The sequence below is a fragment of the Tachyglossus aculeatus genome, chromosome 8, assembly GCF_015852505.1.
Source record: "Tachyglossus aculeatus isolate mTacAcu1 chromosome 8, mTacAcu1.pri, whole genome shotgun sequence".
NCBI lineage: Eukaryota > Metazoa > Chordata > Mammalia > Monotremata > Tachyglossidae > Tachyglossus > Tachyglossus aculeatus.
In genome coordinates, this window is record NC_052073.1 from 2984635 (window position 1) to 3011921 (window position 27287).

The 27287-nt window shown below is 51.6% G+C and overlaps 1 protein-coding gene across 2 annotated transcripts; it reads right to left on the minus strand.

Moving 5' to 3' along the window:
* Nucleotides 1-49: 49 nt before the first annotated feature.
* Nucleotides 50-24641, minus strand: CHRNA7 (cholinergic receptor nicotinic alpha 7 subunit). 2 transcript variants are annotated; one of them, XM_038750215.1, is made up of 10 exons: nucleotides 24559-24641; nucleotides 23746-23885; nucleotides 8800-8844; nucleotides 8191-8300; nucleotides 7687-7766; nucleotides 6994-7161; nucleotides 5484-5678; nucleotides 5181-5267; nucleotides 4438-4547; nucleotides 50-3268 (listed from the first exon to the last, which is right to left on the minus strand). In XM_038750215.1, the coding sequence occupies exons 1-10, from the start codon at nucleotides 24611-24613 to the stop codon at nucleotides 2714-2716; spliced, it is 1545 nt and encodes a 514-aa protein (XP_038606143.1). In that variant the 5' UTR covers nucleotides 24614-24641; the 3' UTR covers nucleotides 50-2713. The 2 variants fall into 2 exon arrangements, with proteins under 2 accessions (XP_038606143.1, XP_038606144.1); XM_038750216.1 differs by lacking the exons at nucleotides 23746-23885; nucleotides 24559-24641 and adding an exon at nucleotides 20966-21037.
* Nucleotides 24642-27287: the final 2646 nt, after the last annotated feature.

Genomic DNA, 27287 nt, shown 5'->3' on the forward strand with positions numbered 1-27287 from the left:
CCGCGCTCAATCCACTACGCCATGCCTAGGTACTCACAGCCCAGGCACCGCTGATTTAAAATATTTAATTCTGCACATTCAAATGAAAGGCCTCACAAGACAGAGAGGGTGTGTCTTGCATCTAGTGTACTCTCCCGTGTGCTTATACAGGCTCTGTACATAGCAGACATCCGCTACAGCGCTCTGCACCTTGGCAGATGCTCAGTAAATACCTTTGGCGATACACAACCTCCCGTGTGTAGAACAGTTCCATGGATACGGGTCTACACTAGCCCCACGACAATCCGAATGAGCAGAAACACAAGCCAGTCGCCATAAAGACAAGCCTGCAGACACTTGGTGACTCACGTTAGTACAAAGTGGGAAGTCAGAGGGTGGAGGGAGAGATGAGCCAGGCCCCAAAGCAACAGGTGTGAAGTTTCAAAAATTTAAAAAAAAATCCCTTCCACGAAGGTGGGGGTCCCACCTAAATAATTTACCATTTTCCTCAGTGCTCTTAGGAGCTATATCTTTCCCTTTTTAAAAATAACGACTAGGGCTCACCTTGGGCTTTATGACTTAGTGAAGTATTTTTCACAAACATTAAAAAGGGGATTTTTCCTTTGAGTCGAGTCACAGAAAAATCCAGGTGAGCCCGTTTGGCACCCCAACTCATTGCTGGGAAGGAATGAGTGCGGAGATGCGGTGGGAGTGGGTCAGCCGGCATCCAGGATCCCCTGCCGCAAGGCTGACCAGCGAGTCTGTGGTAAATCCAGAGGGGACAGGTGGACCCATGGTCCTTCTTCCTGTTGCTGCTCAGGAGAAAAGGTCTTGGGGGTACACCAGGAAGTGGACAAAAATCACACCAGCGAGGGGGGCCTCATCCACTCTCCTCTGCTCATCTGGGACGCACGGGAACTGGAAATCCTGCCCCGTCACACCACTTTGTGCTGGGAAGCACTGCAGGGAGGGGCTGGTCTGCTTGGGACTAGACCACTGCCCTGCTTCCACTGTCCCCTGGGCGAGGCCAGTGACCCGACAGACACAATAAGCCCTACTTCCTGTGGTGGCCCGGCCCCCCCAGATAGGGTCTCCAGGGCCCGGGTGGGATGGATTTGGGGGGAAATGCCCGGATGGTCAGTTGCCTAAGCAGCAGGTAGAATCCGCTAATGACCCTAGGATGCCCCTCAGATGTGCCAAGAGCTAATCCAGTGGCTCCCAGGCTCTGGCACAGCCCTGTCACGCGATAGTAATGTCGGGCAGCTGGTGCCAACTGCAAGATCAGTGGGGAGGGGACACTGCAAAGCTCTTAGAAGGCCAAGGGATGCTTAATGTGGCCAAAGGTAATTGGAAGCCTGCCTCTGGTGGCCCACCTCCAGGCCCTTTTAATGGCCCAGGCTTTAGTGGAGAGGGGAAGCTGTTCGAGGGCAGGAAACAGGTCTCGTGCTCGTTATTCTTTCTTAAACGCTTAGTTTGTGCTCAATATATATATCCTGGACAGTGGTCAGAGCCCTGGGTTCTCTCTCCTGAGCCTGGTGGGAGAGGGAGAGCTGGCCGTGACCATTCCACTTCTCTGCACCTGTGGACGCACCGCCTGGGGCAGGCAACTGGACAATGCCTGGGGCTCAAGGGGCATAACGGCAGCCACTTGTGGCCGAGAGACTCAAGTCCTGGCCTCTGTCCTCCATGTGGTACAGGCCACGAAAACATTTCCTCAGTCCGGCTGCTCTGGGGAGCTCGGTGGCTGGCCATCTGACCGACTCTAGACTGTAAACTTGTTGTGGGTAGGGAATGTGTCAGTTTATTGTTATATTGTACTCTCCCAAGCTCTTAGTACAGTGCTCTGCACACAATAAGTGCTCAATCAATACAGCCGACTGACTGACTCCCACCCAGTGTCTGTCCAGCCCCACTAGGCAGTTGGCCACATTTGGGGAAGGGGGCAGCTTGAAGCTAGATTCTTCCCTCTGGCCACATAGTACTGGAGGGGAGAATACCAGCCCCAGACACACCTGGGTAGCTGATGGTGGGGACCCTGGCTGTAGCTACAACCTGCCAAAGGCGGAGAGGGGCTGCCTACTGGGAGCATCTCCTGCCTCTAACTGGGAAACGGGGGTAGTAAGGGCCAGGAGCAGACTGTTGGCCCAGCCTATATAATCACTATGACAGGCCCAGTGTCCAGTGTGGTGACGGGGAGAGGGAAGTGAGGGGGCACCCAGGGGCTGGACCTTAGTTTTCCAATCACCAGCCCGTACCCAGCGCTTCGGCAGTGGGTGAAGGGGTGGGATTGGTCCTTCTCCCTTGCCCAGGGGAAGCAGGACACCATGCGGGTGGCAGCTTGGGCATGGCCGGAAGGCCCTGTCACCCTCCGCCCTGTGTTACGGGTTGAGTGAGCGGGGTGGGGGGTGGGGGGGCGGGTCTGGCCCTTGAGGAGAGGGAGCCAGTGTGATTGATCATGCCCAGACATTGGGCAGCACTGGGGGAGGGTTGGGTCTCTGCCCAGTCCGGGCTGCAGCACCAGGAAGGGTGTGCAGAAACAGTTTGGACCATGTCCAGGTGCCGTGAAAAGGGGATGGGCCATCTGGTGGGAAGAAGGGGGTCTCCCATTCCCCTGCCCTCACCTCCACCACGCATCCAACGAGCCCAGGCCCAAACCCAGCCTCCATGGGAGAGGTGGGGGTAGGGTGTGGGAACGTCCTGAAGTGCCCCCCTAAATCCCCCAAGCCACAGGGGATCAGGCAAAATCCTTGGACACGGCTTCCACGAAGTTGGGCGCTGACATAAGGATGCCAATGGTGCAGATGATGGTGAAGACGGAGAAGGCCATGAGGCACAGGCGGTCCACCACCGAAGCAGCGAACTTCCACTCGCTGCAGACAGCCGCCTCCTCGTCCTGCTCGCGGAAGCGGTTGGCCAAGTAGCGAACCTCCTCCAGGATCTTGGCCAGGTCCGGGCCCCCGTCGGGCGAGCGGCGGCCCCCACCCCCACCCAGCAGGCGCTCCTCCTCGGCCGGCGAGCAGGCCAGCCGGCCACAGATGACTCCTGAGTCCGGGGTGGGTGAGCAGTGGACCCCATCTAGCCCACGGAAGCCAATGTAGAGCATGTTCCCATTGGCGGCGGGGGCGGCGGTGGGGGCGAGGGGTGGCTGGCCAGCCAGGGCGGTCATCTCCACACTGCTCAGGCTGCAGCGGCGGACCTTGGGCTGGCAGACCGGACCCCGTACCTTCTCCTCCCCCGGACGCTTCATGCGCAGGAACCAGGCACACCAGTTCAGGAGGATGATTCTGGTCTGGGGCAAACAAGGAGCATTAGCCTCCGTCACTCCGGGCGGCACTCCTGCGGCCTGCCCTCCCGCTGACCTCAGAACCCGAGCCAACACAATCTCACCTCCCTGGCCCACCCAGCACCACATTTCTGCTCCCACAGAGCCGCTTCCACCCTGTGCTTGGCTCCTCCCCACCCCTGACAACCACCTCCCTCCCTCCCCTCTGGTCCGTTCAGTCCATTCAGCAGAGTTTTCCACCATCCCAGCCACTTCTACTCCCTCAAAAAGTGCTTCTTCTCCCACAAAGCCCTACAGTGACAGAGCTGGGCGAGAGAGAGGCACCATCACTGAAAGGCTGGAAAACTCCCAGCGTGGACAGCTCCTAGCCCAGTCCTAAACTGGAATGTCAGAGTCCCCAGGGTAGGCCTGGCCCCGCTAGACCGCAGCGTGTTGCTCCCAACTAGGGGACAGGGGAGAGAGATGGTGGAGGGGCAGTGGTGGAGGAGAGTGCTCAGGTGGGAGGAGGGGAATGCCAAGGGGTTCAGGATGGTGAGGGTGACAGGACCAGGGGTGCTGTGGTAGGAGATTGAGTGCGAGTTCACTAGAAATGGGTCCTTCCCATCAATCATGAGGGGCCATGTCAGGGGAAGAGAAACCATAGCTCAGCAAATAATAATAAAAATAATAATAATAATGGCATTTGTTAAGTGCTTACTATGTGCCAAGCACTGTTCTAAGTGCTGGGGTAGATACAAGGTAATCAGGTTGTCCCAAGTGGGGCTCACAATCTTAATCCCCATTTTACAGGTGAGGTAATGGAGGCACCGAGAAGTTAAGTGACTTGCCCAAAGTCACACAGCTGACAAGAGGCAGAACCGGGATTAGAACCCACAACCTCTGACTCCCAAGCCTGTGCTCTTGCCACTGAACCGTCACCACCCCCATCATTGGAGAGGTCAGTCTCCCACAGCTTCCTCTACACACACACACACACACACACACACACACACACACACACACACACACACACACACACACACACACAATCTCACTCACTCTCTCCCCAAACCCTACAGGGACACACACAGCCCCACACACAACTCCTCCCAGTGTCCCCACAATCTCCTAGAGGGAGACATACACATCCATCCACACAGAAAACCCCAGAAGCATGTCAGAGGAAGGGTGCTTACCCACTTGGGCATGCGGCCCCCGTTGGGGTCATGATGGTGGTACTGTAGGACGATGACCGTCACGACCACGGACAGGCCGACGATGATCATGGTGCTGGCAAAGTACTGCGCTGCGGGAGAATAATAATAATGATGGTATTTATTAAGCGCTTACTATGTGCAAAGCACTGTTCTAAGCGCTGAAGCGGATAATGGGGCTCGGGGCCGGCCTGGCTTTGGGGGTGGGGGCCGGGGGACCCGTGGACAGAACAGGGGCCGGAGGACAGAGCCGGGCCTGCTCATCGGGAAGGGCACAGAGCGAGCCCTCAGCCCAGGCCATTGACTGATCATCGTCGGAGGGGGTGGGGAGTCCAAATGCGGGATTGGACCGTCAGCGAGGGAGGGCAGCAGGAAGACACCTCAATGGCCTAGGCGTCGGCTGACCCTGTCTCGTCCTTGAGCCAGGGAGGTTGAGCCGGGAAGCCGGCCAATCTTAAGGGACAGTATTAACTTCCCGGCACAGGCTAACTCAGTCCTCCATCCTGGCCCCGACTTCCAGCCCCAACTTCAAGCTGCTCTCTATCCCGCTGCTCAATCCAGACTTAGTTTTGATCCCACCACATTCTGAGATTTGTAGTATGAATAGGCAAATCAGGGAAAGGGGGGGACTCTAACCCCAAACCGTTCCGCCCCTCGCCCCATAACTCCTGCTGCATGCTCGTAGAGGTCAGAGGGCACCACCGGGACCCGAATACGGCCCTCACCGATCAGCGGCACCGAGTCGGACGTCGCTGGCATGATCTCAGCCACGAGGAGCATGAAGACGGTGAGAGACAGCAAGACGGTGATCCCTGAAACACAGAAGCGGCAGGCGGGGGGCCGCCTCAATGTCAGGCAAGAGTCGCTGTCCTGAAACCCCCCTCCCCAGAATGCCCCCATGCCCAGCAGCCCCCACACCAGCACCTTCTGGAGATCTGAGACAGACTGAGTGGGAGCAGGAGATACCTCATGGATTTCTGGTCCAAACCTTTTAGATTCCCCCACGAGGGCCCCGACATGGCCCTCACCCAGCGAAATTTTCTCTCCAGAGTCTGCCGGCAGCAGGAAGACCAACAGGGCCAGAGCGGAGATGAGCACGCAGGGGATGAGGAGATTGAGACCGTAGTAGAGCGTCCTACGCCTCATCGTCACTGTGAAGGTCACGTCCGGGTACGGCTCTTTGCAGCAGTCATAAAACCTCTCGCTTCTCTTGCCAGGAACACCTGGGCCATGTGGAGAGAGGGAGGGCAGAGAGTCACAGCCCTGTGGGACCCCTGAACACATGTGGGTACCCCCCACGTGACACTCCAGGTGTGATCAAAGGTGAGCTTAGTACAATGCCTAGGGCATGGCAATAATAATAATAATTGTATTCGTTAAGCACTTACATGTGCCAGGCACTGTTCTAAGCGCTGGGGTGGATAATAATAACAATAATAATAATGGCATTTATTAAGTGCTTACTATGTGCAAAGCACTGTTCTAAGCGCTGGGGGGATACAAGGTGATCAGGTTATCCCCGGGGGGCTCACAGTCCACCCCCATTTTACAGATGAGGTAACGGAGGTCCAGAGAAGTTAAGTGACTTGCCCAAGGTCACACAGCTGACAATTGGCGGAGCCGGGATTTGAACCCACGACCACTGACTCCAAATCCCGTACTCTTTCCACTGAGCCACGCTGCTTCTCTACAAATCGGCTGGATACAAGCAAATCGTGTTGGACACAGTTCCTGTCCCACATAGGACTCTCCGTGTCAAGCCCCATTTTACAGAAGAGGTAACTGAGCACAGAGAAATGAAGTGATTTGCCCAAGGTCATAGAGCAGACAAGTGGTAGAGTGGGATTGGAACCCATGATCTTCTGACCCCCAGGCCCGTGCTCTCTCCACTGCACCATGCTGCTCCTCTTAATAAATACTACAATTATTATCATATCATTAGGAAGTTCATTCATTCATTCATTCAATCGTATTTATTGAGTGCTTACTGCATGCAGAGTACTGTACTAAGCGCTAGGGAAGTACAAGTCGGCAACATATAGAGATGGTCCCTACCCAGCAACGGGCTTACAGTCTAGAAGGGGGAGACAGACAACTAAAACAAAACATGCGAACAGGTGTCAAGTAATCAGAATAAAGGTCTTGCACTTGGATTTGTACCCTTTATTCACCCCTCCCTCAGCCCCACAGCACTTATGTACATATATGAATTTATTTGTTTTTATTAGTGTCTGTCTCCCCAACTAGACTTTAAGCGCCTTGTAGTCTGGGAAAGTACCTGGAAACTGTTATACTGCACTCTCCCAAACACCTAGTACGGTGCTCTGCACACAGTAAGCACTCGATAAATACCAATGCTCAATTATTAAGAATAATAATAATAATAATGGTACTTGTTAAGGTATGTGCCAAGCATGGTCTCTCCTTCTCGATTGTCTCTTTAAATCTGTAGGGCAGGTGGGTCCCCAGCAGAGGGGTGGTGTGTGTTTAGGGATGGGCCGTCCACCCAGCCACCGCCCTCCACCCACCCACGCTCACCTACGAGATCCCACTCGCCGTTGGAGATGTAGCCGGACACGTCCGCTTCCTGCATCTGCAGATCCAGCGACCAGCCGCCATACGTCCAGGAGCCAAACTTGAGTTTGCACTGCTGCACGTCGAAGGGGAACCAGCGCACGTCGATGTAGCAGGAGCTCTTGAAAATGCCTAGGGTGGCCCAGGCCCACGGGGGACAGGCATACAGGTGTCTGCACACATATACATATGCACAAACACACACACACAGACTCCCAGCACCTTACAGGGACACACATCCACATACAACTGCTCCCAGCACCCTCACAACACAACCTCCTTGAGGGAGAAACATACAGAAAACTACTCTTGGTGTCCCTGCAATTTCCTAGAGGAGCAAACACACACACATACACACACACACACACACACACATTCATTCTCATATATATTCATTCAATCTCTCTCCTCTCTCTCTCTCTCTCTCTCTCTCTTCATCCCCACACCTTTCAGAATCTCAACCCCGGCTGACCTGCTAAATGGCTCAGGGCAGGGGCTACAGGGACAGAGAGGTTACCTGGCTCCCATTTCCCTCTCCCTCCCCCACCAGAACCCCCCAAGAATAGGATGAAGTGGGAGGGCTCGGAGCCAAAGGGGAGCGCGACGGTGACCCTAAGGTCCAGTGGCCCCGGCCCAAGGAAAGACCTGTCCACGTACCTGGGGGCAGGTACTGGCAGTGTCCAGAGGAATTCACCAGGACATTGGTGTGGAACGTGGCATCGAATCTCTCGTCAGCGCTGGGAAAGAATTGACCATCAGTAGGTGAAGGGAGGGTCGAGGAAGCTGTTCTGAGCCACGCCTGGCTGCTGGGGGGCTTTATGTTGCCGACTTGTACTTCCCAAGAGCTTAGTACAGTGCTCTGCACACAGTAAGTGCTCAATAAATACGACAATGAATGAATGAAACCACTGCAGCCCGGGGTTGCAGCCCCCTAAAACTTCCACCTTCGGCTCAGGGTGTATCCCCCTGTCTGGGTCGCCTGCCGGGAATGGCTTTCTATTTCTCTCAGCCAGCCCACCAGACTGCCTGCTCCTCTGGGCTTGGTTTTCTGCCATGTCAGAACACCGGGCCAGAGGTCCTGCAGGGTGGTCTCCAAGTCTGACATTCGAGTGGACAGTTTCTCCTCCCCATTCTCCGTTCACCCATCCAGGCCCCACTGACCTGTTGTAGAGCAGGATATCCGGCTTCCAGATCTGGCCATCGGGAAAGCGGACGCTCCTGACCCCGGGGTATTCGGACACGTTCCACTGCAGATAGTAATCTGTCCAGGACTGGAGCGTGCAGGACATAGGGCTGGGAACTCTCTGGGGGCCCTTCCTCCCCTCTCCTCCTCCCTATTTCCTCCAGCCCCAGCTCCCTCCCGTCCTAAACCCTGCACCCTCTCCTCCATCTCTGGCAGGCCAGGAGCTGGAGCAATGCAGAGAGATCTGCCTCTGCCCCTTCAGCCAGATGTGGTGCTTGGCCATCTCTGTCCCCATGGCCCGGCCCCACCCTCACGGCCCAGTCCCACCCTTATGGGGGCATCTATCCTACCACGGGCTGATCTGGTGACCAGGTACTAAGGCAGAAGGAGGGAGGAGAAGAGAGAGGGAGGGAGGGATCGGTAGCAGGTGATTCCTTTAGACCCAGGGAAATTCCTGCTTGGGTACCCTGGCCCTGGTGGGAACGCATGCCAGCCCTATCCCAGATCATCTCTGCTCAGCAACACGGCAAGATGGGCAGGGGGCAACCAGGGGTGGGGAAAGGATCTTCTAAAATGTCTCCACTTACCATTTGCAGCCAAATGTTGGTGGTTAAAACTTGATTCTTCTCATCCTGGAAGAGGAGACAACAGAAATCCCAGTCAGGGGCAGGCAAGGTGGCCATCGGCTTCTCAACCACTGTCGCCGGCTTGGCTGCTGCCTGGCAAGAAGACGGGCACTGCCCACCCCAACCCTGCCAATTGGGGATGAGATTGCTCTTTCCAAGTCTACAAATTCTTCAGTGAGCCCAAACAGCTGCATTTTGTATCCTCCTCTTCTCTCCTCCTCCCATCCTCAAATCCATCCTATAAGCCCACCCTCTCCAGGGAACCTTCCCCAATTACCCAGCAACCCCCCAGCCGCAGTAAGCAGATCCCTCCCGTTCTATTTGCCTGGTTCAAAGGATTCAATTCAACAATTTGTTCAGCTGTTTCATCCTGATACATTTGTACAACTTCCTGTGAAATAATAATAATAATGACATTTATTAAGCGCTTACTATGTGCCAAGCACTGTTCTAAGCGCTGGGGAGATTACAAGGTGATCAGGTTGTCCCACGAGGGGCTCACAGTCTACATCCCGTTTTTACAGAGGAGGTAACTGAGGCTCAGAGAAGTGAAGTGACTTGCCCAAAGTCACACAGCTGGCAATTGGCGGAGCCGGGATTTGAACCCATGACCTCTGACTCCAGAGCCTAGGTTCATTCCACTGAGCCACGCATCTTTGCAGATGTGGTGTGAAATAGTGTAGGAATGTGGCCTCATTGAAAGTGCACAGGCCTGGAAGCCAGAGGACTTTATGTTCTGATCCTGGCTCTGCCACTTGCCTTGGGCAAGTCACCACTTCTTTGTGCCTCAGTTTCCTCAACTGCAAAATGGAGATTCAGTAACCTATTCTCCCTCCTACTTGACTATGAGCCCCATATGGGACAGGGACTGTATCAGGCCTGATTAATTTGTATCTACCCGAGCGCTTAGAAGAGTGACTAAACACATAATTAGAGCTTAATGAATACCATTAAAAATCCTAATTCCTCCAACTGTTTGTGAATAACTATCACATAGATTAGAGATTAGAGATTAATCCAGGAGGCTTTCCCTGATTAATTCATTCATTCAATCATATTTATTGAGCACTTACTATGTGCACAGCACTGTACCAGCAGCATGGCATACTTATGTTGCCAACTTGTACTTCCCAAGCGCTTAGTACAGTGCTCTGCACACAGTAAGCGCTTGATAAATACGATTGAATGAATGAATGAATGAATGAATGAATGAATGAAATGGCATAGTGGGTACAGCATACACCTGGGAGTCAGAAGGTCATGGCTTCTAGTCCCGGCTCTGCCACTTGTCTGCTTTGTGACTTTGGGCAAGTCACTTCACTCCTCTGGGCCTCAGTTACCTCATCTGTAAAATGAGATTGTGAGCCCCACGTGGGACAGGGACTGTGTCCAACCCAATTTGCCTGGCACATAGTAAGCACTTAAATGCCATAATTATTATTATTATCTACTCTCCCCAGGTTCTTGTTCCTTGACTTCAGAGTCAGCACTTTTGTGCTGCCTGAGCATCTTGGGTTTTTTTGGTTACTAAACTTACTGTAGTGCTTACTGCGTATCAGGCACTGTACTATGTGCTGGGGTAGATACAACCTAATCAGAATGAACACAATCCATGTCCACATGGGGCTCACAGGCATAATCCTCATTTTACAGATGAGGTAACTGAGGCCCAGAGAAGTGAAGTGACTGGCCTGAGGTCACACAACAGGCAAGTGGCAGAGCAGGGATTAGAACTCAGATCCTTCTGACTCCCATGCCCGGGTTCTCTCCACTAGGCCACACTGCTTCTCTAAAACACACATTACCAATACACCGATCAAAAGCTTCCTCCCTTTTCACCACTTTTCCAAAAGTCTCATTCCAGGGAAATGCCAGGTGCCAGGACCTAGGCTGTCATAATCCACAATTAACTAAGAACAGTGGGTTGAGGGCATCTATTTCTGCTGCGACTCTGGCCACAAAGATAGCCAGACACCCAGAGACAGACACCCAAACACCCCCAACCCAAATACTACCCCCAAGATAAACACACATCCCCCAGATCCCACCATAGTACACACACTGAAATACTCCTGAGATATTCATTTGCCTCCAATGCTTCCTGAGATATACACTTCAAATATCCCCCCTAGTTACACACACACACACACACACACACACACACACACACACACACACACACACCGCCCTGACTTGTTCCCTTTACTCATCCCACCTCCCAGCCCCATAGCACTCGTTATATATCTGTAATTTATTTCTACTAATGTCTGGCCCACCCTCTAGACTGTAAGCTCTTTGTGGGCAGGGAATGTGTCTGTTTATACTGTATTCTCTCAAGTACTTAGTACAGTGCTCTGCTCAAAGTGCTCAATAATTATGACTGAATGAATGAAATGAACACATATCCACACAGATACCCCTCCAGATACACACACACACACACACACACACACACACACACATGTAATCCCCACCAAATATATACATGTACAAACCCACACACTCCACACACACTCACACAAACACACACACACACACACTCATACAGAGTTATTTACTGGCAAGTTAATCAGTTCATCTCTTTATTGCCAAGTCTCAGCTTTGCCTAATTAAATATTCTAATCTACTTTCAATGTATAACGTTAAATTCCCGATGACTAATTAAGTATCTGGCTAGAAGTTGCCGGACAGGGGTTAGCCAGGGTCTCACCGGGACGCCTTGAGGGACAAGAGAGGGGGAATCATTTCCCTTTGACCTTGCTGCAGACTGCAGGTAATAATAATAATGGTATTTGTTAAGCACTTACTACTGCCAGGCACTGTACAGACACAAGGTAATTGGGTCACACACAGTCCCTGACCCACATAGGGCTCACAGTCTTAAGCCCCATTTTACAGATGAGGGACCTGAGGCACAGAGAAGTGAAGCGACTTGCCCACGGTCACCCAGCAGACAAGTGGCGGAGCTGGGATTAGAACCCATGTCCTCGGACTCCCAAACCCATGGTCTTTCCACTAGGCCAAGGCACTTGGCCAAACGTTGGAAACTGTGACACTCCCGCTGGGGTCGAGACCACCCCTGGGACACCGTGGTTGTCCTGCAGGGGCTCCCAGTAGGTCCACCCACCTGTCCCTCTCTGCTTGCTCCCTTTCCCTGGCCCGTGAGCACAGACACACAGACACACACACACACACACGGACACACACACACACACACACACACACACACACACACACTCTCAGGCTGGCCCACCCCTCCAGAACAGGGGTGGACACCAAAACAGTGGCAGGGGCAGCAGAATCCACTGCTCTCTGTCATACCGTACTCACCCAAGCACTTAGTACAGTGCTCTGCACACAGTAAGCACTCAATAAATATCACTGCTTGATTGACTAACTCTCCCTTTTTCAGATGAGGGAACTGAGGCACTGAGAAGTTAAGCGACTTGCCCAAGGTCACACAGCAGGTAAGTAGTGGAGCTGGGATTAAAACTCAGGTCCTCTGATTCCCAGGCCCATGCTCTTTCCACTAGGCCACGCTGCTTCTCTGCTTCTTCCTCTGGGCGCCAGGTTGCGGGAAGGGAGGCCGGAATGGGAGAAAGAAAGGATTCTAACGAGAACCAAAAATAGCTCACAGATTTCTCCCGCGCCTGTTCCTTGTCAGAGAGGCCACGGATGCTTCCTAAGGAACTCGTGTGCTTTGTGTCCGCGGCATCCTGAATAGCCTATTGTCTGGTGGTAATTTGTCCGCTTCATCCTCGGATTCCCTCGTCCCTCTTCCCCCTCCCCGTCTTCCGCTCTCTCGATTTTCCAAAAGATTCCGAGCCCAGCTGGCTCATTCCCAAACTCACCCCAGCCTTGATACTGGCTGAGGATGATACCCGGGGGGCGGGGAGAACTTGGGGAAGGTCACCCAGCAGGAAAAGGACAGAGCCGAGATTAGAACTCAGGCCCTCTGACTCCCATTCATTCATTCATTCAACCTTATGTATTGAGCGCTTACTGTGTGCAGAGCACTGTACTAAGCGCTTGGGAAGTACAAGTTGGCAACATATAGAGACGGTCCCTATCCAACAGTGGGCTCACCCAGATCTGTGTTCTCTGCTCTAGCCCTTGTTTCTTTTCTGGGCTACCCTCCAGACATGAGCTGGCTTCCATCTGGTCAGTGCTGTCCATCAGAGCCTGGACCCCGATGGAGACCCAGCACCTTACAGATATCTCTGTATCTGCACACAGTAAGCGCTCAATAAATGCAATTGAACGAATGAATGAATGAATGATAATAATAATGATGTTGGTATTTGTTAAGCGCTTACTATGTGCCAAGCAGTGTTCTAAGTGCTGGGGTAATCAGGTTGTCCCACATCCTCACAATCTTAATCCCCATTTTACAGATGAGGTAACTGGGGAACAGAGAAGTTTAGTGACTTGCCCAAAGTCACACAGCTGGCAAGTGGCAGAGCCTGGATTAGAACCCACAACCTCTGACTCTCAAGCCCGGGCTCTTTCCACTAAACCAGGCTGCTTCTCTATTATGGTATTTGTTAAGCACTTACTATGTGCCAAGCAGTGTTCTAAGCGCTGGGGTAGATACAAGGTAATCGGGATGCACCACGTGGGACTCCCAGTCTTAATCCCCATTTTACAGGTGAGGTAACTGAGGCACAGAGAAGTTAAGCAACTTGCCCAAGGTCACAAAGCAGAGAAGTGGTGGATGCTCCTTCCATTAGACCACACTACCTCTCTATCTGGCTGGCAAGCATCACATTCCATCAATCAAACGTATTTGGACTCCAGACTCTAAATAGGCTGAGGATGGGGCGGGATCAAGTGTCTTGCCCGAGGTCACACAGCAAGCAATTGGCAGAGCCGGGATTAGAAACCCAGGTCCTGACTCCCAAACCCTTGTTCACAGGCCACACTGCTTCCCACCCAGATTTCCAGTTAACGGCTGGTCTTCTTCCCTTAAGCTGATAACGACCGACATTCTTGCTTTTTTTATTTATTTCAAACCTAATGACACTTAGCACATTTTCAGAACCCTGCCTCCTCCAGAGGCTTTAAAAACCCTAACACACAAACCATCCCTGCCGGGTTAGCAAATATTATCATCCACATTTTACACATGGGAGAAGTTTACTGATTCTTTCCATGCCTGGGATGCATGAGTGGCTCAGCTGGGCACCATCTGGATGACTGGCCAGTGGCAGAATGGCATTAAGTTACTGGCAGTCGTCTCCGCTCCTCAAACCCCGATGTCCAGAATTTAGACAAGTCAGGCCCCAGCCCAGCACAAGCCTCCATGGCCCCCTCAACCCCCCTGCTTCCCAAGAGCAGATGCTTGAAATGTAGTAATGCTGTTGATATTTATTAAGCACTTACTATGTGTCAAGCAATGTGTTAAGTGCCAGAGCAGAAATGATGCGATTGGATTGGGCATGGGAGGCTGCTTAACTAACCAGGGTTGTGCTCTGTTCATGGAGAGCAAGGTTTCCTCTCCTAATGCTAGAGAAGCAGCGTGGCTCAATGGAAAGAGCCCGGGCTTTAGAGTCAGAGGTCATGGGTTCAAATCCCAGCTCCGTCAATTGTCAGCTGTGTGACTTTGGGCAAGTCACTTCACTTCTCTGTGTCTCAGTTACCTCATCTGTAATATGGGGATTAAGACTGTGAGCCCTCCGTGGGACAACTTGATCACCTTGTAACCTCCCTAGCGCTTAGACAGTGCTTTGCACATAATAAGCACTTAATAAATGCCATTATTATTATTATTATTAACGGCCAGCCAGAACAATCAGAGGGGAATCATGGCTAATTGGGGTGTACCTCTGGCACCGAAGCCATCGGTCCCCACTGGCTGGGAGCAGTCAGAATCGACAGAACAAACAGCAAGATAATATTTTCTATGCACTCACTGGCTACTGCACTGAGTGCTTAAAAAGGTCCAACAGCCTTAATCATCTGTCCCCACCAGAAAACCTCCTTCCGCTAACCACGGTAGCCTTTCTCTAACTCCTGTCTGCCTCCTGACATTCCCACCACCCAGTTAACCAAGTGATCAGCAGCAATATTAAGCTCTTAGTGCATGCAGAATAATAATAATGATGGTATTCGTTAAGCGCTTACTACGTGCCAGGCACTGTACTAAGCACTGACTGTACACTGTATTAAGCGCAGAGGAGGAGGGAAAATGGATGTAGTTATCTGCGCTAAGATAGACTCTAGATGTATGCTCCTCCTCTGGACTGTAAGCTCCTTGTGGGCAGGGGATGTGTCTACCAACTCTGTTATATTGTACTCTCCCATTTATTCATTCAATCGTATTTATTGAGCGCTTACTGTGCGCAGAGCACTGTACTAAGCGCTTGGGAAGTACAAATTGGCAACATATAGAGATGGTCCCTACCCAACAACGGGCTCACAGTCTAGAAGGGGGAGACAGACAACAAAACAAAACATGTAGACAGGTGTCAAGTCATCACTTAGTACATTGCTCTGCGCACAGTAAGTGCTCAATAAATATGACTCATTGATTGACTGATTGAGGCCAGAGACAGGGGATGGGAGGTGGGACAGAGAGAGCCAAGGGCAGACAGAGAGACAGGGAGACTGAAAGAGAGAAGGAGACAAAGCGAGACAGGAAGACAGAGACAATGTCTAAGAGGTAAAGAATTCTGATCTGGGGAAAAGTAGGGACTATGTTCATGGGAGTTAGCAGGAGGGTTTGAAAATGTGTTTTTGTGGGGAGTTTTGTTGTTTTTTTTTGTGTTTGTGTATGTACATCTACCTGAAGGCCTGAGTGTTTGTGTTATAGTGGGGGTCTCTCAGGGCAGGGTGGGATGCGGATTCAGGAGGATTCAGAACATGACAGAAGTGGTGAAGAGGAAGAGGAAAGTTTCCATGGGTGTAATGAAGATGCCTAGATGCATGATGAACTGAGGAAAATGTAAGCCTTGTCACTTTTTATTCATTTTCCTTCATAAAAAGCGATAGCATTAGTGAGTCTGGCCCGCCCGCCTCTGACTCCACCAAAGGGAAAGCCTGTCCTCTGTCTGCCCCTCCTGGCTCATCCCGCCCTGCCCCCCTAGCCCCCTCATGCCCATCATACCCACATGTCGTCATGCCCTCCCCCTCCCCACCTGCCCCCCTCCCCACCACCACAAGACAGAGGAGACAGGGGGCAGCGGGAGATGCCAATGTCAGCTATCCCTTCCCAATCAATCAGTGGTATTTATTGAGCGCTTACTGCATGCAGGGCATTGTACTAAGCACTTAGGAGAGTAGAACACAACAATATAACAGAGGCATTCCCTACCCACAACAAGTTTACAGTCTAGAGGGGGAGACAGGCTTTATTATAAATAAAGAACCTCCCCACAGTCCTGGCTGTGCCACCTCAGACTCAGACCTGGGGGGGCCAGGGCCCCAAGGCCTAGCTGAGGAACCCATTTCGTTCCGTGGTTGGCCCTGTCCCTCTTCCCCCCACTTTATTCCTTTTCTAGAAACTGTATATTGCCATTAAGGCTGTGATCGCTCGTGTCTGCCAGGCAGTTAGAGTCACAGGCCAGGCCGTGGGAGCCAGTATGCACAGTACCCTGGGGAGGCAGAGGGCAAGACCCCCATAATTCTATTACCATGCACATGCTCTCTGCTGGGAGAATCACAGCGACTCCCCTGCCTGGAGCCGGACACTGGAGAGGGGTCTGCCCCAGCACCCATCAATCAATTAGGGATGGAGCCAATGCCAATCAATCAACAGCCCTGCTTAAGCCCCCACCATGTGCAAAGACCTGTGCTGAGTGCTTGGAGAAGCAGCTTGACCTAGAGGATAGAGCATGGGCGTGGGAGTCAAAATAATAATAATAATGGCATTTGTTAAGCACTTATTATGTGCAAAGAACTGTTCTAAGCACTGGGGAGGACATGAGGCGATCAGATTGTCCCACATGGGGCTCACAGTCTTCATCCCCATTTTACAGATGAGGGAACTGAGGCACAGAGAAGTGAAGTGACTTGCCCAGTCACACGGCTGACAATTGGCAGAGCCGGGATTTGAACCCATGACCTCTGGCTCCCAAGCCCGTGCTCTTTCCATTGAGCCACACTTCTTCTCATATCCACCACAAGTCTGCTGTATGACCCTGGACAAGTCACTTAACTTCTCTGGGACTCAGTTCCCTCATCAGTAAAATAGGGTTTTAGATTGTGAGCCCCATGTGGGACAAGGACCAGGTCCAACCCGGTTTGCTCGTATCCACCCCAGTGCTCAGAACAGTGCTTGACACATAGTAGGCGCTGAACAAATACCACAAATATTATTATTATTATTGGAGAGTCTGATAAAGTGAGAAGGACCAATCTCTGTGCTCCAGGAGCACCCAGCCCAGCCCAACCGGGCTCTTTTTTTTTTAATGGTATTTATTAAGCGCTTACAATATGCAAAGCACTGTTCTAAGCGCTGGGGAGGTTACAAGGTGATCAGGTTGTCCCACGGGGGGCTCACAGTCTTAATCCCCATTTTACAAATGAGGTAACTGAGGCACAGAGAAGTGAAGTGACTTGCCCAAAGTCACACAGCTGACAATTGGTGGAGCGGGAATTTGAACCCATGACCTCTGACTCCAAAGCCCGTTGCTCTTTTCATTGAGCCACACTGCTTCTTTCAGCTCCCAGGCTTGCTGGTAGCAGCATCTCCACTCCTGAGCGGCCGCCATGGGCCTAACCTGGTCTGGACAAGGCTGTTGTGCAGGCAGCCCTGGAGATGATGAGCCGGACACCCAGGGAGCCCAGGAGCCAAGGAAAATTCTCTTTGGCTGAACGCCTCCATTTCTCAGAAAAATCCTAGCCAATGTGGATTTTACAAACCTGAGTGGGAGAAGCTACTGTCTCATGCCAAGAGCAGGGGGCTGGGAGGGAGAAAACCCAGAATCTAGTAGTTCCAGCTCGGCCCAGACCTGCTGGGGGATCTTGGGCCTCAGTTTCCTATTCTTATTTTAAAATGTCCCAGAGGTGGGCTTCCCACCTGTCCATCAGTGGCTCTGCCTTTATCCATGAGTTCTTTCCTCCCCCTCCCCGCTGGGCTCCTCCCTTGCAAAACTCTTCACTGTCCTTCATTCCCAACTCTCATCCCCAACCCACTGCCCGCAACTTCCCCTCTGCTGGCTCAAACCTCCTTCCTCCGCTCCTGCAAAGCCTCCCTGGCACTCAGGAGTGCTTGCTGCGGGGCAGGGGGAGAGGAATGAAGGATGAGAACAGATACGAATCCACCTTTAATAATAATAATGATAATTGCGGTATTTGTTAAGCACTTACTATTCACTGAGCACTTTACTAAGTCCCTCAGTTTCCCACCTTTGAAATGGGACGACTGTAGTGACGACTAGAGCTGATGGTGGTAACCACTCACTCTGAAGCCCAAGTCCTTCTTTGCTCTGGGACTGCTGTCTCTCTGATTCAGAGTGCAAACTCCTCGAAGGCAGGTTGGCAGGAAGGGCACAGGATGGTAGTCAGGGGGCTTGCAATTTAGACCCAGCTCTCCCACCTGACCACCATGGGACCTTGGTCAAGTGCTTTTACATCTCTGGGCCCCAGTTTCCTCAACAAATGTGGGCACAAAATATATTTTCTCCCTCCCTCTTAGACCGTGAAAGACCGACTGTATTGGCATGATTATCTTGTAGTATAGTACTCTGTCCTCAGTAAGTGCTCAATAAGTACCATGGACTGATTGATTGAATTGTTTGATTGCTTGATTGTATCTATGCCAACACAGTATTCTTATTGGCAAACAGTAAGTGCTTAATAAAAGTCCATTATTATTATTATTTTTATTATTATTCCTCAAGTGCCTTTTATAAGGCACTGTAAACAAGGCTTTCAAAAAACAGATACCATTAATACTGTCGGTTGTGTTGGCAAGCTGATTTCAGTCATCCTTGCTGTACAGGACAATGGAGTGGTAATATTTATTGAGCACCCATTCATTCATTCATTCAGTTGTATTTATTGAGCACTTACTGTGTGCAGAGCACTGTCCTAAGCACTTGGGAAGTACAAGTCGGCAACATCTAGAGACGGTCCCTACCCAACAACGGGCTCACATGAGGTGCAGGGCACTGTACTAAGTGCCTGGGAGGTACAAAACAAAGAAGTGACAAGACCTGTGCCCACAAGGAGGTTTTGCTATAAAAGAAGACCCTGGAGAAGGACAGCCATTGTTAACTCTAGACTGTAAACTCACCGTGGGTGGGGAGCATGTATACCACTATGGAGAAGCAGCATGGCTTAGTGGAAAGATCACAGGTTTGGGAGTCAGAGGACATGGATTCTAATCCTGGCTCCGCCACTTGTCTGCTGTGTGACCTTGGGCGAGCCATTTCACTTCTCTGAGCCTCATTTACCTCATCTGTAAACTGGGGATTAAGACTGAGAGCCCCAAATGGGACAATCTAGTCCCTTCTAGACTGTGAGCCCACTGTTGGGTAGGGACCGTCTCTATATGTTGCCAACTTGTACTTCCCAAGTGCTTAGTACAGTGCTCTGCACACAGTAAGCGCTCAATAAATACTACTGAATGAATGAATGACAATCTGATTACCCTGTATCTACCCCAGCACTTAGAACAGTGCTTGACACATAGTAAGCACTTAAAAATACCATCATTACTATTATTATTATTACCAGAGCAGCGTAGTTTAGTGGAAAGAACATCGTCCTGGGAGTCAGAGGACATGGATTCTAATCCTAACTCTGCCACATATCTGCTGTGCGACCCTGGGCAAATCCCTTAACTCCTCTGTGCCTCAGTTACATCATCTGTAAAACAGATATTAAGCCTGTGAGCCCCACGTGGGTTAAGGGACTGTGTCCAACCTGATCATCTTGTATCTATCTACCCCAGCACTTAGAATAGTGTTTAGCACATAGTAAGTGCTTAACAAATACCACTATTATTATTACCAAGCCTGTTATATCATACTCTCCCAAACATTTAGTACAGAGCTGCGCACAGAGTAAGTGCTCAATAAGTACAATTGATTGATTGGACGTCGGGGTTTCCGTGGCAGCATCCACTCCAGCTGGGCATGCTGGAAGGTGGGCATGTGCCAACAGGGGATGGAGTTTCTGATCCAGCAGAATGCCCCTTTGGCAGGCTGACAAACCCTACAGCTTTAATTCAGCCCAACCCTCTCCCTCTCCTGTGTTGAGATGAACAGTGAGATCAAAACATCACTGGAGAACGGACACACGCCATCTGCTCGCCCTCCCTTTTGGACGGTGAGTCGCAGGTGGGGCAAGGACTGTGTCCAACCTGATTATCCTCTAGCCACCCCAGCCAGGAGTAAACACGTCATCTTTACCGTTTCCACTACTACCAAAATTAGGAAGGAGAAAAGGAGGAGAGACACAGAGCAAGAGAGAGAGAGAGAAAACTACTGGAAGAAATACTGCCACTAGGATCATGGGCACTGAAGTTCGTTAGCAAAAGACAGACCCATAAAATGCAGTTAAATACCATCCAAGAGGGAGAGCTCTTTCAAGAGCCATAAATAAGGGCCGGGGAGTGGATTCTGAAAGCAACAATCCCGTCCCCGGAGTCGTTAGTGGAGACCCGAAGTGGCACACTATATTATTTTTATTAAGTTTCCCCCGCCCCATTTTTCCCCATCACTTGGCATTTTAGATTATTCTCACCCTGTCTGTCTCTCTAGCAAGTCTTCTGGATCATTCTGGGATACAGACCTCCATAAATAAGCATTTCTGGTCACTTTAATTTATTTATTTATAGTACTGTCTGTCGCCCTGGCAAGACTGTAAGCTGGTCATGGGCAGTGAATGTGTCTGTTTATTGTTGCATTGTATTCTCCTAAGCGCTGTGGACAGTGCTCTGCACACAGTAAGCATTCAATAAATACAACTGAATGACTAAAAGAAAGGAGGCAGCCACTAAATGTGGGGGCTCCGGGGACAGGAGGAGATTGGGGAAATGGGGGAGGCGGTTTTCTGGATCCCACTCCTATCTATCAATCGATGGTATTTATTGAGTGCTTACTGTGTGCAGAGCACTGTACTAAGCTGTTGGGAGAGTCCAATACAACAGCAATGGTAGACACGTTTCCTGCCCACTCACCTGAGGAGTTGGGGGTGGGGGCGAATCCCGGAAGCCCAGAAGGTTCCAGCAGGTGGATGAAGGATAACCGTTGGTCAGTCAGCCAGTCAATCATATTTACTGAGCTCTTACTGTGTGCAGAGTACTGTACTAAGCGCTAGAGAGAGTGCACTAGAAAAATATGATAGATTGTTTTATGACAATCTGTTATCTGTAACAGATAACAACATGACAGATATGATACGCTCTGTTCCTCCATGAACTGAGACAGATAAACACACAAAGTCTTCACCTGACACCTTCACTGCCACCCCTACAAGTGGGCTGCCTGGTTATCGGACCCCCGGGAGGGGTGATTCGTCTCATGCCCAGGGTCCTTCGGACACAGGGAGGAGCCAGTAATGATCGGACACCCCCTTTGAACACCACCCAGAATTGGGGGGCGGCAAGAGAACACTAGGTGACCTTAGCCAAGTCACTTAACCTCTTGGTACCTCAGTTTCCTCATCTGTAAAATAGGGATTCAATGCCTGTTTTCCCTCTGTGCCTCAGTTACCTCATCTGTAAAATGGGGATTAAGACTGTGAGCCCCACGTGGGACAACCTGAGCACCTTGTAACCTCCCCAGCCCTTAGTAAGCACTTAATAAATGCCATTATTTTTATTATTATTATTCCCCCTCAGACTGAGTCCATGTGGGACAGGGGCTGTTTCTGGCCTGAGTATCCTGCAGTTTTTCCATTCTGAGCACAGTGCTAGGTGCATAGTAAGCACTTAAATGCTATAATTATTATTATGGTTCTTCGTGGCTATTCCAGTTTCCAGATTAGCCAAGAGCCCTGGACTGATGCCAAAGTGATGGGCTCTTCATATTCTAATAGTGGCAAAGAGGTCTGGGCCCAGCCCACATAACTCTCCTGGAAACCTCACCCCAGACCCTTGAGATGCTGGAGGCGGGTTGGGGGCGTGGGAATGTGTGTGTCTTTTTTTTTTTCGGGTGGGGTGGGGACCACCCAACCCAGCTTCAGGAGGGCAAACAGGATGGGCCTGAGGGAAGGATTGTCAGGGGCAGACAAGACTGAGAAGAAGCGTGGCCTAGTGGAAAAAGCACAGGCCAGAGTCAGAGAGCCTGGGTTCTAATCCCAGCCCCACCACTTCTCTGGTGTGCAACCTTAGGCAAATAAATTAACTTCTCTGTGCCCCAGTTACCTCATTTGTAAAATGGGGGTTAAGGCTGGGAGCCCCATGTAGGACAGGGACTGTGTCCAACCTAATACCTACCAACACTTAGTAACGTGCATGATACATAGTAAGCATTCATTCATATCACTTTTATTGAGCGCTTACTGTGTGCAGAGCACTTTACTAAGCGCTTGGGAGAGTACAGTACAACAATAAACAGACACATTACCTGTCCACAATGAGCATACTTAACAGGTACCATGAAAGCAAAATAAAACCTAGCAGTTACCGGAAAAGCTTGGCTTTAAACCAATTTCAGGGGACCCTAGATTGCGCTGGACTATGCGGTTTTCCTAGTTAAGCCAATCCCCTTTCAACAGAGCAAAGTTTCCATTAAAAAAACAGCTTTAAAAAGTGTTTTTTAAAAATGAAAAGTTCCTCACAGGCATTAATTACGACAAGAGGGGACTGTGTTTGGTGCCTTTTCAGGGTGTGGCATCCTTCCCACCCACAGCTGGGAGACCTTGAGCAGGTGCCCGCTTTCCAGCTCATTGTGGACAGGGACTGTCCCTGTTTATTGTTGTAACGTTCCCAAGTGCTTAGTACAGTGATCTGCACACAGTAAGCGCTTAATAAATACAATTGAATGAAAGAATCTCTCCGCATCCTAGAGTGAGGGCAGGCACTGCTACAAATATGTGGGAAACTTTGTCCCCTCTTTCAAATCAAGGTTGGTGACCTCACCCCCCCTTAGACATCCTTAGACAGAGAGCAACGTGGATTAGTGGAAAGAGCCCAGCCTTACGAGTCAGAGATCATGGGTTCTAATCCCCACTCCACCACTTGTCAGCTGTGTGACTTGGGCAAGTCACTTAACTTAGAGAAGCAGCATGGCTCAGTGGAAAGAGCCCGGGCTTTGGAGTCAAAGGTCATGGGTTCAAATCCCAGTTCTGCCAATTGTCAGCGGTGTGACTTTGGGCAAGTCACTTAACTTCTCTGGGCCTCAGTTACCTCTTGTGTAAAATGGGGATGAAGACTGTGAGCCCCACGTGGGCCAACCTGATCACCTTGTAACCTCTCCAGTACTTAGAACAGTGCTTTGCACATAGTAAGTGCTTAATAAATACCATTATTATTATTAACTTCTCTGTGCCTCAGTTACCTCAGCTGTAAAATAGGGATTACGACTGTGAGCCCCATGTGGGACAACCTGATTACCTTGTATCTACTCCAGTGTTTAGAACAGTGCTTGGCACACAGTAAGTACTTAAATACCATCATTATCATTATTGTTATCCACCAGGGGAGCCCCGGACAACACTACGCAGATTTCACCAATCGATGGCACCAACTGAGCTCCTCCTGGGCGCAGAGCCCTGTGCTGTGCGCTGAGGGGAGGCCAGTAGAGTTAGCAGATATCTCCCTGCCCCCTGAGAGGCTTCCAATCTAGGGGTCTTCCAAAGGGCCAGTCTGCAAACCCCAGGCCCGGCGTGGGCACCTGGGCATCCCGAGACCCAGAGGGCACCCCGGCTGAATGGGAACCACCGAGTCAGGGGCGGAGAGGGGTGGGATCCCCCTCTTGGGTTGGGGGGAGGCCTGTGGCCCGGGGAGACTCTCACCACATCCATGATCTGCATGAGGCTGAGGGTGAAGTAGACGGTGAGAGGCTGGGAGTCGTTGGCCACTGGCCTCTCCAGGGGGTTGTAGTTTTTCAGCAACTGCCGGTATAGCTTCCTCTGGAACTCGCCCTGCAGAGATGCTTCAGCCCAGGGAAGGAGGGAAGGAGGGAGGGGAGACCAGTCTGCTCAGAGACCCCCACTCCTGGGCCCTGGAGAGAACAGGGACGGGGGGACCCATCTGAAAGTGGGAGGCACTTAATTCACTCATTCATTCAATCCTATTTATTGAGCGCTTACTGTGTGCAGAGCCCTGCACTCAGCGCTTGGGAAAGTACAAGACAGCAATAGAGAGTCAATCCCTGCCCATAACGAGCAGAGTGGTCCAGTGGTTAGAGCCCGGGCTTGGGAGTCAGAAGGTCAGAAGGCCTCTGCCACTTTGCTGTGTGACCCTGGGCAAGCCACTTCACTTCTCTGAGCTTCGGTTTCCTCATCTGTAAAATGAGGATGGAGACTGTGAGCCCCACGTGGGACAGGGACCCGATTTGCTTGGATCCAGCCGGGCGCTTAGTACAGTGCCTGGTGCAAAGTAAGCGTTTAACAAATGCCACAATCATTATTATTATTATGGGGGGTGGGGGAAGACATCAATACAAGTAAACAGGCATCAATAGAAATAAAATTACAGATATGCTGGATGAGGGTGCCAGGGGAGGGGTCTCCGGGCAGGGCAGGGCCTGGTCCAGCTGGGGGCTGGGGGGCTGGGGGCCAGCTGGGGAGAGAGCTGGGGTGGGGGGCCGGAGGCAGGGGGATTACCGTGCAGGAGGGAGACGGCCACCAGCATCCAGACAGCTCGCTCCGGGGGTCGCATGTCGGGGGGCGGGTGGCGGGGTGGGAGGAGGCCCCCCTCGGGTCCCCCCCAGCCCAGGGGAAAAGTTGGGCGCAAGGGACGCCCCCCGGGGGGGGGGGGGCGGCCGCCTCTCTCTGTGTCTCTGCTGTGGCCGCCTCCGGCCTGGACTGGACTAGACTCCGAGGCTGCCGTGGCCCCGGCCCCCCGCCCACAAACGCACCCAGCCGGCTCCCTCCTTTAAGCGCCCGCAGCCCCGACTCAGCCCGGCGGGGACCAGGCCGCCCCCTCCCCAAACTCCGCCTCCTGCCCTTCCTCCTCCTCCTCCTCCTCCTCCTCCTCCTCCATCCCCCAGCTCCTGGCCCCTCCCCAGCCCCACCTTCTCCTCCATCTTCCATCCCCCTCCCCCTCTTCCATCCCCTAGCCCACTCCCCATCCTCCTCCTCCCCCCCGCGCCTCCATCCCCTAGCCCTCCTCCATCCTCCTCCCCATCCCATCCCCGGCTCCTCCTCCTCCTCCTCCATCCTCCAGCCCCCTCCCCAGCCCCATTCCCTTCCCCATCCCAACTCCTCCTTCTCCCCAGCCCCATTCCCTTCCCCATCCCATCTCCTCCTCCTCCCCAGCCCCATTCCCCGCCCCATCTCATCTCCTCCTCCTGCACCCCCTCCCCTCCATCTCCCTCCCCATCCCCATCCTCATTCCCTCCCTCCCCCAGCCCAGCCCATCTCCACCCCCCCCGCCCCCGCTGCCCCTCCAAGTCCCGCCCCTCCCCCCTCCCGGCCTCTCCTCTGGGGGAGAGCGGGGGCAACGGGGAAGAGACATCATCAATCATCAATCGTATTTATTGAGCGCTTACTGTGTGCAGAGCACTGTACTAAGCGCTTGGGAAGTACAAGTTGGCAACATATAGAGAAGTGCGACCACCCCGCCCACCCCTCAGATCGCCGGATCCCGAAACCAGGCTGGGGCCCGTTGGCCGCCCCCCTTCAACCGGCCCCCCACCTGGTCACCCCAGCCCACCTTCTCCACCTACAGCCCCCTTCTTGCCTCCTGGAGACCAAGTCTGAAGCCTGACCATCATCATCATCATCATGATCCCAGACTGATCCCAGACTGGGATGTCATCATCCCAGACTGAGCCCCTTCCTTCCTCTCCCCCTCGTCCCCCTCTCCATCCCCCCCATCTTACCTCCTTCCCTTCCCCACAGCACCTGTATATATGTATATATGTTTGTACATAATTTTTACTCCATTTATTTATTTATTTATTTTATTTGTACATATCTGGTCTATTTATTTTATTTTGTTAGTATGTTTGGTTTTGTTCTCTGTCTCCCCCTTTTAGACTGTGAGCCCACTGTTGGGTAGGGACTGTCTCTATATGTTGCCAATTTGTACTTCCCAAGCGCTTAGTACAGTGCTCTGCACACAGTAAGCGCTCAATAAATACGATTGATGATCATCATCATCATCAATCGTATTTACTGAGCACTTACTGTGTGCAGAGCACTGTACTAAGCCACTGGCTGCCACCCTGCCAGACTGCTTCAACCATCTACCTACCTACCTACCATCCACCTATTCCCTAGCTACCCATCGTCTTCTCCTGACTACCTACCTACCTGCCATATATATATCAATTGGCTCAGTGGAAAGAGTATGGGCTTTGGATTCAGAGGTCATGGGTTCAAATCCCAGCTCCACCAACTGTCAGCTGTGAGACTTTGGGCAAATCACTTAACTTCTCTATGCCTCAGTTACCTCATCTGGAAAATGGGGATTAAGACTGTGAGCACCCCCCCCACACACACGTGGGACAGCCTGATCAACTTGTAACCTCCCCAGTGCTTAGAACAGTGCTTTGCACATAGTAAGCACTTAACAAATACCACCATTGTTATTATCATCAGTTTACCTATCATCATCATCATCATAATAATGATAATGATGGCATTTATTAAGCGCTTACTATGTGCAAAGCACTGTTCTAAGCGCTGGGGAAGTTACAAGGTGATCAGGTTGTCCCACTGGGGGTTCACAGTCTTAATGCCCATTTTGCAGATGAGGTAACTGAGGCACAGAGAAGTGAAGTGACTTGCCCAAAGTCACACAGCTGACACTTGGTGGAGCCGGGATTTGAACCCATGACCTCTGACTCCAAAGCCCCTGCTCTTTCCACTGAGCCACGCTGCTTCTCTAATGGATAAGGAAGGACCTTCCTCATTCAAATCCAGGCCCGGACTTAATGTCTGTTACTGCTGCCCTGACTTGCTCCCTTTATTCATCTCCCCCCATCCCAGCCCCCAAACACTTGTGTCCAGATGTGTAATTTACTTATTTATATTAATGCCAGTCTCCCCCTCTAGACTGAAAGCTCATTGTGGGCAGGAAATGTGCTGTTATATTGTTATCCTGTACTCTCCCAGGTGCTTAGTACAGTGCTCCACCCACAGTAAGCACTCAGAAAATACAATTGACTGACTGACTGCTATAGTACAGCCCTGAGCCCTCGCCCCAAGTCCTTAGGTGGACAGGCATTACCCCTCAACGTGGCCAAATGGTTAAAGCACGGGCCAGAGAGTCAGAGGACCTGGGTTCTAATCCCACCTCCTCCATCTGACCTCTCACCCATGTCCCACCTCTGGCCTGGAACACCCTCCCTCTTCATATCATAAAGACGATCACTCTCCCCACCTTC

Excerpts from the sequence above, each read along its gene's own strand:
- CHRNA7 (XM_038750215.1), bottom strand. The coding sequence starts at position 24,613 with ATGCGACCCCCGGAGCGAGCTGTCTGGATGCTGGTGGCCGTCTCCCTC. Across the intron at positions 8,845-23,745 it reads TCATGCAGATCATGGATGTG|GATGAGAAGAATCAAGTTTT; the intron begins GTGAGAGTCTCC and ends CTCCTCTTCCAG. Across the intron at positions 4,548-5,180 it reads CGACTCGGTGCCGCTGATCG|CGCAGTACTTTGCCAGCACC; the intron begins GTGAGGGCCGTA and ends ATTCTCCCGCAG.